General features: G+C 41.9%; 2 protein-coding genes across 2 annotated transcripts; both read right to left on the bottom strand.

Moving 5' to 3' along the window:
* Positions 1-201: 201 nt before the first annotated feature.
* Positions 202-4,019, bottom strand: LOC149205484 (uncharacterized). Its single transcript, XM_089397420.1, has 3 exons — positions 2,349-4,019; positions 1,324-2,286; positions 202-912 (listed from the first exon to the last, which is right to left on the bottom strand). The coding sequence occupies exons 1-3, from the start codon at positions 4,017-4,019 to the stop codon at positions 202-204; spliced, it is 3,345 nt and encodes a 1,114-aa protein (XP_089253546.1).
* A 1,172-nt stretch (positions 4,020-5,191) lies between these two features.
* LOC149205485 (uncharacterized) lies at positions 5,192-5,755 on the bottom strand. The gene has a single exon (XM_089397421.1). It carries the CDS (start codon positions 5,753-5,755, stop codon positions 5,192-5,194), a length of 564 nt encoding a protein of 187 aa, XP_089253547.1.
* Positions 5,756-12,566: the final 6,811 nt, after the last annotated feature.

Here is a 12,566-nt window from a genome sequence, read left to right on the forward strand (position 1 = left end):
TCCTGCACGATCTTGAGAGTGCCACGTGTCCCTCCGTCCCGCGCTTCTGCGTCGGGCTATGTCATCCTGGATCATGTTTCTGTACAAATACCTGTAACCTGCTATATTCATGAATGCCCTTAACCGGCTTGTCCTGCGGTAGTTATTAGGAGTTGATGGCCCCAGTCCCGTCGGCCTATCCATGTACCTGTGTAAGATCATTTAAACGGAATGCTGACCTGCCCTTTCCGCAACCACTAAATCTAAGCGAGCGAGTTGAGAGCATCGGTCTTTTAAATGATGATTTTCCACCATTTGCCAACAACTGTCCACCATTTCAGCTGGGTATTCGATCCCGTGGTTAGCCAAGTGGTCGGCGACCGAATTTTCCTTTCTCCTTACTGCTTGGAAGACGAGGCCTTTCATTCTTCCAAGCAAATTCCCAATATTTTCTGTGACCATGGATAGGCGCCAGTGCTTCGTTACTTTGCTTATTGGAGTGCCCCTGTAAATTTTCTTGGCCACTGCTATGGCTATCTCAGAGTCGCCCTCAATTATTGCGTTTTCTGTGTGATTTCTGTGAAGGATTTTTAACCCCTTTTCCATTGCTGCGAATTCCATTTCGTTGTTGGTGCCCTCACCCAGAGCTGTGCTGTAGATATGTAGTATTTCACCTGAATGGTTTCGGATTATGCCTCCTATACCAGCTGGGCCCGGGTTTCCTTTCGAGGCTCCGTCGAAATTTAACTTCAGAAAACCTGCAGGGGGCCGAGTCCATCTTGTTAGCGTGCTGTTAATGTTCTTCTGTTTGGCCTGGAGGGCGAGACTTTGGCCGGTGCAAATGTTGAAAGCGTTTAGGATTCGCTGTTCCTCAGGAGAGATTCGCCTGGCTGGGTCAGCTTTACTTTTAACTAGAATTAATTGGCGGATGTTCTGGAATAAGGTAATTCTCAAATGTTCCATATTCCTGTGCTCGCTTTGAAAAATCCTTCTGTTTCTTTCTTTCCACAGAGTCCAAGTTATGAAACCTGGTAGAGCTTTCCAGATATCGTTGATTTGAGGATTTTCAGAAAAATTGCTTGGCCAATTGTTAATAGTGTTGTGTATGGAGTCTAAATCTCTGCTGTTTTGCTGCATAATTGCTTCTATCTCTTGCCAAATGAGGTTCGCTCACTCACATGTATTGAATAAGTGGTTCATGGTTTTAGCGGCTTGGTTGCACATAGGGCAAAAGGAAGGGCCTTCAAAACCCTTTTTCTACAGGTTTTCCCAAGTTAGGGTCTTTCGCCGCATGAGAAGCCAAAGAAAAGTTTGAATTTTTTGCCAGAAGAGGGGGTCCCAAACCTTGATGTACCAAGATACGTCCTCCCGCTGCTCTGTGAATTCCATCTGCCTTCGGGCTTCTTTGAGATTGAAATTGCCATTGCCCTTCAGCCCCCATCTCAATTTGTCCTCATCTGCGGTTATTCTGATTTTCCTTTTGTTTAGGATTAGAAGCAGGTTTTGAAGGTTAATATTTTCTTCATTAGGGTTTGTTGCGGCTGGGAGGGCCCATTCTCTCCATTCCTGATCTTGGCTATTAGGGTTCCAGTAATGATGGACGGAGTGCTTTCCATTGTTCTGACAGTTGATTCTGTACTCTGCAAGATCTGGGTTTTCAAGCTTTGGGTGCTGCTGCCAGGAGTCTTCCCAAAAGAGGGCAGAGTTCCCATTCCGGATCTCCCAAAAACTGTGTTCTTGGATTAGATTTTTATTCTTTTTTGCCAAATTCCAAATTGGGGAACCTTCTGGCAAAGCCTGAAGTCTTTTGAGGTCTTGGTCTCTGCAGTTGGGAGTGTATTTCTCTTTCCAATGTCTGGCCCAAGGGAGGTTAGTCTCCTTCAGCCAGCGCCACCACAGCTTCGCTCCTCCAGTATTGTTGCTAGTGTCGGGGTCGATTAGGTTTAAACCTCCAGCTAGTTTTGATTTACAGACCTTGTCCCAGGCCACGAGAGCCCATTTCCTTTTCTCTGCGTTGCCACTCCATAGGAAGGATCTTTGAATGGATCTGATTTTCTGCAGAATTGCTTTTGGCGCCGGGAGGATAGAAAGCATATATTGAGGTATGGCCTGAAGAATAGCTTTTGTTAAAACTAGGCGTCCCGCAAAATTTAGTGCCCTGTGAGTCCAATGCTTGCATCTTTTTTCCATGTTTGCTATGAGCCTTTCCCAGTGAAGCTTTTGCCAAGGCTTAGTGGTGAGCGGAGCTCCCAAATACTTCGATGGAAGAGAACCTTTGCGAAAGCCTAGGATGCTGGTAAGATGGTTCTGTATTGAAACATGAGTATTAAAGAAAAATATAGTCGATTTGGAGTGGTTTATGTCCATACCTGATGCCCTGCTGAATTTAGATAAAATGGATTTGAAAGCCTTGGCATCTTTGATCGTTGGAGAGCCATGCAGCATGGTATCATCGGCAAACTGCTGATGGGTGGTTGCAGGGGTGGAGGGGAAGGGGCGCAATCCATTGATTTTTCCTTCGCTTTGGCTTTGTGAATATATCTGCTGAGCCCTTCCATGACTATCACAAAAAGGAAGGGGGACAGGGGGTCTCCTTGCCTTATGCCGCGGGTAGGAGAGAAGGGGGCCGAAGGGGAACCATTAACCAGAATAGAGAAATTTGTTGACTTGACAAGGGCGAGGATCCAGTTGATCCACCGAATGTCGAATCCAAAAGCACTTAAGGTGGCCTCCAGGAATTTCCAATTTACTTTGTCGAAAGCTTTTGAAAGGTCTAATTGAATCATCATACCAGGGATTTTTCTGGATTGTAAAGTATGTATCATCTCCTGAGCCAAGAGGATGTTTTCCAAAATCTGTCTGCCTTCCACGAAGCCTGATTGCTCCTCTGAGATGATGTCAGGGAGGATTGGTTTAAGCCTGTTAGCAATGACCTTAGAAATGATTTTATAAATCACGTTGCACAGAGCTATGGGGCGAAACTTTTCTGGAGTTCTGGCTTCCTCTTCTTTGGGGATTAGGGCTAGGAATGTAGAGTTTAGGGCTTTAAGAATCGAGCCAGATCGTCTTGAATCTTCAACTACTTCCCATATCTCTGTTCTGACAGTTTGCCAACAAGCTTTGAAGAAGTTTATAGTAAAACCATCAGGTCCCAGAGCTTTATCATTTGGCATGTCCTTTACAGCCTCCTCCACCTCCTCCATAGAGATCTTTCTTAACAAAGAGGCATTTTGGGCTGGAGTGATGATTTGGGGTATGGCCTGTGTTATTTCCTCTCTGGCTTCCGAACGATCTTCTTGAGATTCCTGGGCAATTTGCTTAAAGTGGCTGGTAAGCAGCGTTGAGATCTCATTGTGGTTTTGAATGACTTCTCCAGATGCATTGGTAAGCTTAAGGATTTTATTTGCCCCCCTATAATCCATCGTCGATCTATGGAAGAACTTTGTGTTTTTCTCTCCCTCCTTCAACCATTGGATACGAGACTTCTGCTTCCAAAGGATTTCTTCCTGTTGGCAGCGAAGCTGCCATTGCTGCATAAGGATCTTTTCCTGTTCAGTTGAGTCCTCCCTGTTAATCCCCGAAGCCCAGTCTTTATGAATTTGACTTAGGCGGTCTTCTATGTTGTGCTTTTCCTGGAAAATATTACCAAACTTGGTTGTATTCCAATCCTTGATTTTATGTTTGATGTACTTGAGTTTGGACTGAAGTTTAAACATTTTGGTCCCCCTTACATTTCTGGGTTCATCCCACCATTTTTTCACCAGCTCTGGAAAATTTGGGTGAGTTAGCCAGAATTTTTCAAATCTGAAAGGCCTGTTTTTGGGAGTTTCTAGAAAAGCAGCTTCCAGGGCGATGGGCCAGTGGTCTGATCCCCCACTGGGGAGAATATCAGAATCAACGGTTGTTCCTTCCAGTAAGATGTTTTCTGAGATCAGAAAACGATCAAGGCGAGAGGCTATCCTGTTTTCTCCTCCTCTTCGGTTGCTCCAAGTGTAGAGCCCATTTTTTGGGGGGATGTCGACCAATTGGGCGGATTCCATGAAGTCAATGAAGAGTTCTGAGTCTTTGTTCAGACGCCGAAGGCCTCCTTTTTTTTCCAGGAGGGAGGTGATCATGTTGAAATCCCCTCCCATTATGATCTTTGAAGAATTGTATCTTAGCTTTAGCTTCATTAGCGAGTTCAGGAAAGAAATTTTATCTTCTATACGCTGAGGCCCATAGACATTTATATAGAGGTAGGTTTCAGAGTTACCTGTTAATTGGAATTCTGTGGCGATGTATGATCTGGTAGCTTCCATGGAGGTGATTTCTATTACACTGGAGTCCCAGAGGGTTGCAATGCCTCCTTCCCATCCGTGACTGGCTATGTCTATATATTTGATAGTTTTCCCTAGCTTTTTAGTGATATTCTCCAGCTGATTAGTGGCACATTTCGTTTCCTGAATGAGCATAATATCTGGCTTTTCCTGTTGTAGCTTCCTCTTTAGAAGGCGTTGTTTGACGTGGCTGTTAAGCCCTCTTGTATTCTAGGAGATGATTTTCATTGATAATGATGAGGTTACTGGGAGGACAGGAAGGCATGTAAATCCTTCATTTTTCCTGAATTGATCAGAAAGATACCCAGATCATGAAGAACTTCTCCATTCGCCCTTCGGCCTCTTTTCTTATTTTTCTTCCATCCTAGTGAATGAAGAAAAAGATTTTTGGATTGGTTACCTGTGCCTTTCATGATTCCTAATCTTTTGTTTTGCTTGTCTAGCGCCGCTTGTTGTCTTGCTATGAAGAGGTCGCTGGTCTTCTTTATTTCTTCCTCTGGGATATTTTCCAGTCCTTGTGTTCTCCAGTGCTTTTCCATATCTGACAGATTTACCCCTTCTTTTCCTAGGACTTCATTGAGTTCTAGGTCTTCACTTCCCCCATCTCTTGTTAGCATGTTTGTGTCTTCATCTTGTTCATATGCTACTTCATGCGTGTGTATTGCTGTGTTTTCAGTGGTTTCCTCTGCATCTGTTGCTCTGTAGTCTGTCTTATTTTTTGGAGGAGCTTCTGGAAGCCTTGTCTCTTTGTTGTGCCCTTCTGAGTCTGCTTCTGAGTCCAGAATGCTGAAGGGGTTAAGAGTTATGCTGGGATCTGTCACTGCTTTGCTTACTCTTTTCCTGTAGGTCCTTTGTCGTGATTTTGGTTTTTTAAAAACCTCCTGGTTCTTAGCTGGCTACTCAGGCTTGGCTTCTTCCACTGGTTTGATTAATGGGCATTCCCTTACAAGGTGACCGTGTTCATGGCATTTCGTACAGGGAAAGGGGATCTGTTCGTAGTCGATAGCTTGAAAGTAATCTTCGTCTCTGAACTCTAGCCACAGTCCGTCGTGTAAGGCACCTGAGACATCCATTTCAACGCAGATCCTGGCACAGGAAGTATACTTTCTTTGAATCGTTGCCTCAGAGGCTTTAATGAAGGTACCAAGTCGGTCTCCTATGCGCTTTAGAGTTGCTAGGCCCCAGTAATCTATAGGTAAAGAAAAGAGGCGAATCCATACAGGGACTTGGGTGAAGGTTTCCTTTTCAGGAACGAAGTTTGCCTTCCAAGGCCTCATGTAGAGGCCAACTGATGAAAGGAAATAAGGCCCTCCATCGAAGATCCTATCCTTATCTTCTAGGTTAGAAAAGACAACAGTAAAGAAACCCTTGGCTCCGAGATGAAGTCTTACATCACCTTTTGGCCGCCAGTGTTGCTTGATCCATTGGCATAGAGCTCTTTCTGTTGGCCACAGACCCATAAATTTACAAATGATTGCATGCTCCATCATGTGGTCTCTGTAGGCCTGAATGTCTGGATCTGTGAAGACCACTCTAAGGGCTTCCTTCTTTTTGGGCTTGCAGGCTCCTTGCAGGGTATTTTAGGGCTGAGGTTGGAAGCTTCCAATTTATCCTCGTTATCTATGGGGCGTTTTCCCCCCCTGTGTTCCTTTTCGTCATTTGAGGGGGCGATTATTGGGTCAGAGCTGTTTTGGCCTGCTTTCGGTGTGTGCCCGTGTTTCTCCTGTCTGTTGCTGACTTTTCTTGGCATTTCTGATCCGTGATTTGGATCTTTCTGCCCCTGGGTTACTCTGCCGCTACTTGTCCCAGAGTTGTCTTTTCGAGCTTCATACCCAGAGATATTGAAACCCTCGTGAGTTTTGAGTTTCTGCATAACTATTTCCCTGTAAGATGGGGTCCCAGTGGACCCCCCGTCTGCCATATGTCGGGCCAGAACCCGGCCTCTGAGAAGAAGATCAGTTAATCGATCTCTGTGCGCTGCCAGAACTTTTGGTGAAAACTGTTCAGAGAACAGTGCTAACACAGAATTATTAACTTCATTAAAACAGTCCACGTCCACTTATATTTCAGATCACATTCATGAATGGAGACGTTGACGACGTTTAGTGAAAGTTTTTATTCCGGATCAGATCTTAGAAGAATGGTTTGTTAAATAATTACTACCTAAAATCACTGAGGATGTAGCTAAGGCAGGAGTCGTTATTGAAGAGCAAGTAATTTCTCAAGCTCAGTACCTTGACCTCGTTTATACGCAGTCGGGTACTTTACACGAGAAAATCCCTGACCTTCCTAAACAAAATCAAATAACTGCAGCTCCTTCAGGGTCTCATGCCGCTGATGGTATGATTGGTACAGTTAACACCAAAAGTAAGAAGAAATCTTCCAAGAATTCTTCTCCTATCATAACTTTACCAGATTCCCCGATAGGAGACTCTTCCGCTGAAATTTCTGCCGATATTCATGTCGTAGAGTCATCTACAGCCAAATCAAAATCCGACGGTAAGAAGAAGGGGAAGAAGAAAAATAAATCAGATAAAAATTCAAAAGAGAAACTAGATAAAATGGAATCTGCTGATGAGAAACGTAAACCTCGTTATCCTTGTCTCATTTGTGACGAAGAGCATTTTACAAGAGACTGCCCTCATCGCGCTGAGGTTGTGAAAATCGTCAAAGGTTCTCAAACGCCTGTTGTTTTGTAGGATCCTTTTCCTAGTCAAGATAGTAAGATGATATGTTCTTCCTCAAATTCCTCAGAAGAACCCATAATGATGATGTCCCATGTTAGGATTGCGACACGATTGCAAAATTATGGAAGTAAAAGTCCTGTTGGTGGTAAGGAAGCAGAATCTTCTAATTCGAACCCATCAACTTCAACTCCTGGTTCCGATCCGCTACAGATCGAGAAACCTAACCCAGACTTAGTAATCAAACCACCCACTAAGGGTATACTTTGAAAGTTAGCTTTCAATCCTCATGCGAGAGCTGCTCAGAACTATAACATTGTTGAAGATTTGGCTATTTCACCTTCAGCAATGTCGGCTTTGGAGGTGCTGCAATCATGTCCAGCACAGCGTAAATTGCTATTGTCGGCTATAGGAGCTGTTGATATTCAGGACTAGAACCTTATAGTATTTGATATTCAGGACTCGAACCTTATAATCTTCGATTTATAAAATAGTACACCTCATTTACCTCATCAAATGGCTTTCCAAATTCCAGTGTTAGTCAAAAACAGACCTTGCTATAGGACTGTAATTGATGAGGGAGCTTCAATGTGTATTATGTCGATCCAGTGTTGGAGATCGCTTGGTTCTCCTACACTTAATCAATCCCCGACAATTCTAAAGGATTTTGATGGCCGTGGGTTCCATCCTTTTGGCATTCTACGGATTTACCTATAGGGGTTGAAGGAAAAACTGTTAATCTAGATGTGGAAGTGGTTGATGCCCCTCTAGATTAAAACCTTCTTTTGGGTCGTAGTTGGTCTTACGCTATGACTGCTATTGTTTCATCAGTCTTTCGGCTCATAAAGTTTCCCCATAATGGAAAGATCGTAACTATAGACCAGTTAACTTAATTTCATTCGACCCAGCCTCTTCTGAAAGTATCCAGCATGTCGGAAAAACAACTATCCCTTATAAGGATGTTGGAGTAGGATTAGTTAAAGATTCTGGTTTACTAGGAACATTTTCCTTTCCTCCTCCTAACGTATCGCCTTCTACTGCAACCATTCATATGATTTCATCAGACACCATTGTTTATGATGATCCTTGGATTGTACCTTCCGAATCTGAGATGGATTCATTTGGTGATGCTATGCCTTTGAGTCCCTATGAAATTGCGTATCAAGCCGTACAGTCATTTTCCAACCTTTCTTCAATCGAAATTGACCTAATGAATGTGGTCCATGAAGAATCACTTTCAATATCAAACTCAGATTCAACAACTTTTTCTGAACTTGTTCACACTGATGAGCAGATTCATGAAATTTTTTTCTGTTGATGATTTACCGTGGGAAGATCTTCATCATAGATCTTCATTTTTACCTGAGATTGATCACTTTGAAAATGATTTTTCATCTATTTTTACAACTGATTATGTCAAGGAACCTCAAAATCCATTAAAAAATCCTGATTATGAGTTAAATTTGGGAAATATTTCTCGAACAATTCCTTTCGACATTTCGGTTAAACCTGGAATTGTTGAAAACATTCATATAGGTGCCTCTTGTACAGAAAATGAACTTCAAACATATAAGCCCCTATTCCAAGAATTCCACGACGTGTTTGCCTAGTCATATGAGGAAATGCTAGGAATTGATCCTGCAATTGTTGTTCATGAAATCAAAACTTACCCGGATGCTAAACCCATCCGGCAATGTTTGCGTCAGATTCACCCGCGAAAATCTACTGCTATTAAAGCAGAACTTGAAAAATTACTTAAATCAGGTTTCATTTATCCAATTCCCTTAACGGATTGGGTATCGAATATTGTTCCTGTTAATAAAAATCAAGGAACAATAAGAATATGTATCAATTATAGGGACATTAATCGAGCCTGTCCAAAAGACAATTATCCAACTCGCTATATCGATCAAATTATTGATGATTGTGTCGGCAACGAAATATTTTCCTTTATGGATGGTTTTTTCAATTACAATCAAATCAACATTCTACCTGCTGATCAACCAAAAACCGCTTTCATTTGTCCATGGGGAATGTTTGCTTATTGCAAATTACCTTTTGGGCTTAAGAACACCGGTGCAACTTTTCAAAGAGCCATGTCTTACGCGTTTCATGACATCAAGAACATTGTGCAACCTTATCTCGATGATTTACCAGCTCATTCATTACGTAGAGCCGATCATCTTATTCACTTACGAGCAATCTTTATGAGATGTAGGCATTATCGATTTAGGTTGAATCCACACAAATGTGTTTTCTGTATAGAAATGGGTCGGTTACTAGGATTTGTTGTTTCGAAAGCCGACATTCGTACCGATCCCTTGAAGGTTGAAGCTATTGTCAAATTTCCTCCTCCTTTGACTCTTCGCCAACTCGAAAGTTTGCAAGGGAAAGCAAACTTTTTACGTCGATTCATTCCTAACTACGCTAAGATAACAAAAGGTTTTACCAGGTTGTTGAAATAGAATACTCCATTCTTTTGGGATGAGATAGTTGACAAATCTTTTGATGCACTAAAACACGCGTTGACCCATGCACCATTATTGCATCCTCCCAACTACAACTAGGACTACTTCTTATATCTCGCCGCCTCTCATTCCACCATTGGGATGGTATTAGTTCAGGAAGATGAATTCGGTAGTGAACATGTGATTTATTACCTTAGTCAAACTTTGAATCCGACTGAGCTAAAATATTCACATGTGGAGAAATTGGCTTTGGCAGCTGTTCAAGCTGTCCAACGATTTCGTCATTACATTTTACTATGCAAAACTATTGTAATTTCCAACTGTAACCCTATGATCTATATTTTGACAAAACAATTGCTAGGGGGCAAGTATTCCAAATGGATTGTTATCCTACAGGAATTTGACTTGGAGTTTGAAAAATCTAAGTCAAAGAAATCTTTAGTTTTTGCGGAGTTGATGTGTGACTTCCCGCGTGCTGATACTGAAACTGTGGCGGAAGAGCCCATTGCGGACGAATCCTTGTTTCTTATCAGCACTCTTGATCCATGGTATGGAGATATCATAGTTTATCTCCAAACCCAATCCTTTCGGCCTGAAATTTCAAGATCTGAGCATCGGAAAATACGATTCCAATCCCAACAATACAAAATTATTGGAGATACACTTTATCGTCATTGGGCGGACTCTGTTTTCTGACATTGTTTAACTCATGAGGAAGCTGAAAGGGTTCTAAATGACTGTCACTATGGAGTGTGTGGCAGTTATATGCATGGGTTTGCCACGACCCAAAAGATATTGCGTGCTAGCTATTTCTAGTCATCTTTATTTAAAGATTGTATTGACACGGTCCGAAAATGCCACAACTGCCAAATTTTTGATCGAAAAATGCGTGCTCCACCTGCTCCTTTCTACTCTATAATTGTTGTCGGTCCTTTTGCGAAATGGGGTATCGATTTTATTACATGTAACCCTCACTTGGCGGGGGGCATGTGTATATCATCCTTGCGGTAGATTATTTTACCAAGTGGGCCGAGGCGATGCCTACATTTTCGGTAAATGGCAAAACTGCTGCAATTTTTGTTTTCAATCATATAATTGCTAGGTTCGGTGTTCCACAAGTGATTATCAATGATCATGGGAATCATTTTCGAAACATTATGATGACTTAACTAATAGATCAGCTTGGCCTGCGTCACGATAGTTCTACTCCATATTACCCACAGGCTAATGTTCTGGTTGAAGCCATCAACAAAGTTCTAGTCATTATGATCCGATGAATCATTGGGATTCATAGGTCGAATTGGCATAACATGTTATTTTCAGCGCTTTGGGCGTATCAAACCTCAGTAAAAACATCAACTGGTTTCACTCCTTTCCAACTATTTTATGGTTTGGAAGTCGTGTTACCCATTGAATGCGAAATCCCGTCATTGCAAATGGCCATATAATTACTTCCAGCTACTTCCGAAGAGGAGAAATGTTTGTTGTACTTGGCTCAACTAGATGAGAATCGATGTGATGCTGCACTAGCAGTCGAAACTCATGCCAAATGTATTAAAGCTCAGTACAATCGAAATGTTACACGTCGTAGTTTTTCGGAAGGAGACCTAGTCTTACTGTACGATCAAGAAAATGATAAGTTAGGCGCTGGAAAATTTGTACCCATGTGGCATGGTCCTTATGTTGTTAAGCGAAAGTTGGCAAAAGGGGCCTATGAATTGGTAGACTTTGACGGTGTCTCTTTAGGTAAGCCCAGAAATGGTCTTTACCTGAAGAGATATTATGCTTAAATCTGGGTGTGGAGATTTTAGTTAGATTAGTTTTCTTTTTAGCTGGTGTGTTTTAGATTAGAAAAGTGTGCTTAGTTTAGAGAATTTTTTTTCATTATTCCTGCTTATATTGGTTTTACTCTTGATATTGCAGATGTCAACGTCTCTTCAAACATACATTGGTTTCACTGATGGTGCTTGTCGTAATACACAGAATATTTCTTCCGCAACTTGGGTTATCTATTCGCCCTCTGATGAGTTGGTATCTATGCATGGGGTAAGCCTCGGTCAAACAACAAACAACATTGCAGAGTATAGTGTAGTGATTGAGTTATTATCTGAATCCATCTCATTTGGGATTCAGAGTTTGATTGTGAGGTTAGATTCTGAACTCGTTGTGTTACAGCTTAATACAGTTTATGCCATTAGAAATCCAGTGTTATTGAGATTATTTTTGAGAGTTTGTCTCTTGGAACGCGAATTTGACTAAATTGAATATCAGCATATTCCAAGATATTTAAATACATTAGCAGATGCAATTGCTTCTCGAATGTGAAGTAGACATTTGCAATAATCGAACAGTAAATTTAAAAACATTCCATAACATGTTTTACAAGATAGCCAGTAATAGTGATATAGCATAGCATAGAAGTGTGTCATATATACATCGTCTTCGATCATAGGTTGAAAAACACCTTATGATCGACAAAATGATAGTACAAAAAGAAAAAATGTCATATGAGTCTACAACAGGCGATCATCCTATCACTGGTGATGATCACGATAAGAAACCACTGTACGGGCCACCCTACAAAGGAACCTCCTGAAAGGTCCTGAGACCCCAATCACATAGCACTGTAGCCTAAGAGGAATGTCATCTATGCTAGTCTCTGGAATGTCTGTTGTCAAATGCTCTAGATGGTTTTCCAGTTCAGCTAGGGTCTCTGTAGATTCGTCCCGTGGGGCTGGTGCTGCTGCAACTGGCTGTTTCCTCTCATAGGGCCGGAGAGTGGCTGGTCGCCATGGACCTACATCTGCATTTGAAACTTTTTACTATCAGTTTTGGGACGATTTAAAAAAAAAGAAAATTTAAATTAGAAAATGTTGAAAATTATTTTACCTGAGTCATCCCATTCCTCTCCTGGTGGAAGAGCCATGTCTGGGTCACCACAATAATCCATCCCAACATAAGGAAAATCCTGAATCACAAAAACTTTGTTCTCTAACCAATGAAAATACTCAAGAGGAAATCGAACAACCTCTGAACCCTCCTCAGGATGACGGGCCATAACTGCAGCCCAATGCATCAGCTTGGGCTCTCGGGGAAGTCCAGCTTCAACGGAAAGATGC

The sequence above is a fragment of the Pinus tabuliformis genome, chromosome 1_2 (genome assembly GCF_031772625.1).
Source record: "Pinus tabuliformis cultivar Carrire ecotype Pingquan chromosome 1_2, CPIR1, whole genome shotgun sequence".
Lineage (NCBI taxonomy): Eukaryota > Viridiplantae > Streptophyta > Pinopsida > Pinales > Pinaceae > Pinus > Pinus tabuliformis.

What these genes read in the sequence shown, in the direction of transcription:
- LOC149205485 (XM_089397421.1), bottom strand. Translation starts at nt 5,755, where the DNA reads ATGGGTCTGTGGCCAACAGAAAGAGCTCTATGCCAATGGATCAAGCAA.
- LOC149205484 (XM_089397420.1), bottom strand. Translation starts at nt 4,019, where the DNA reads ATGGAATCCGCCCAATTGGTCGACATCCCCCCAAAAAATGGGCTCTAC. An exon ending in TAAATTCAGCAGGGCATCAG is followed by an intron (nt 2,287 to 2,348) that starts GTATGGACATAA and finishes GTTTCAATACAG; the next exon opens with AACCATCTTACCAGCATCCT. An exon ending in ACGTATCTTGGTACATCAAG is followed by an intron (nt 913 to 1,323) that starts GTTTGGGACCCC and finishes ACCTTATTCCAG; the next exon opens with AACATCCGCCAATTAATTCT.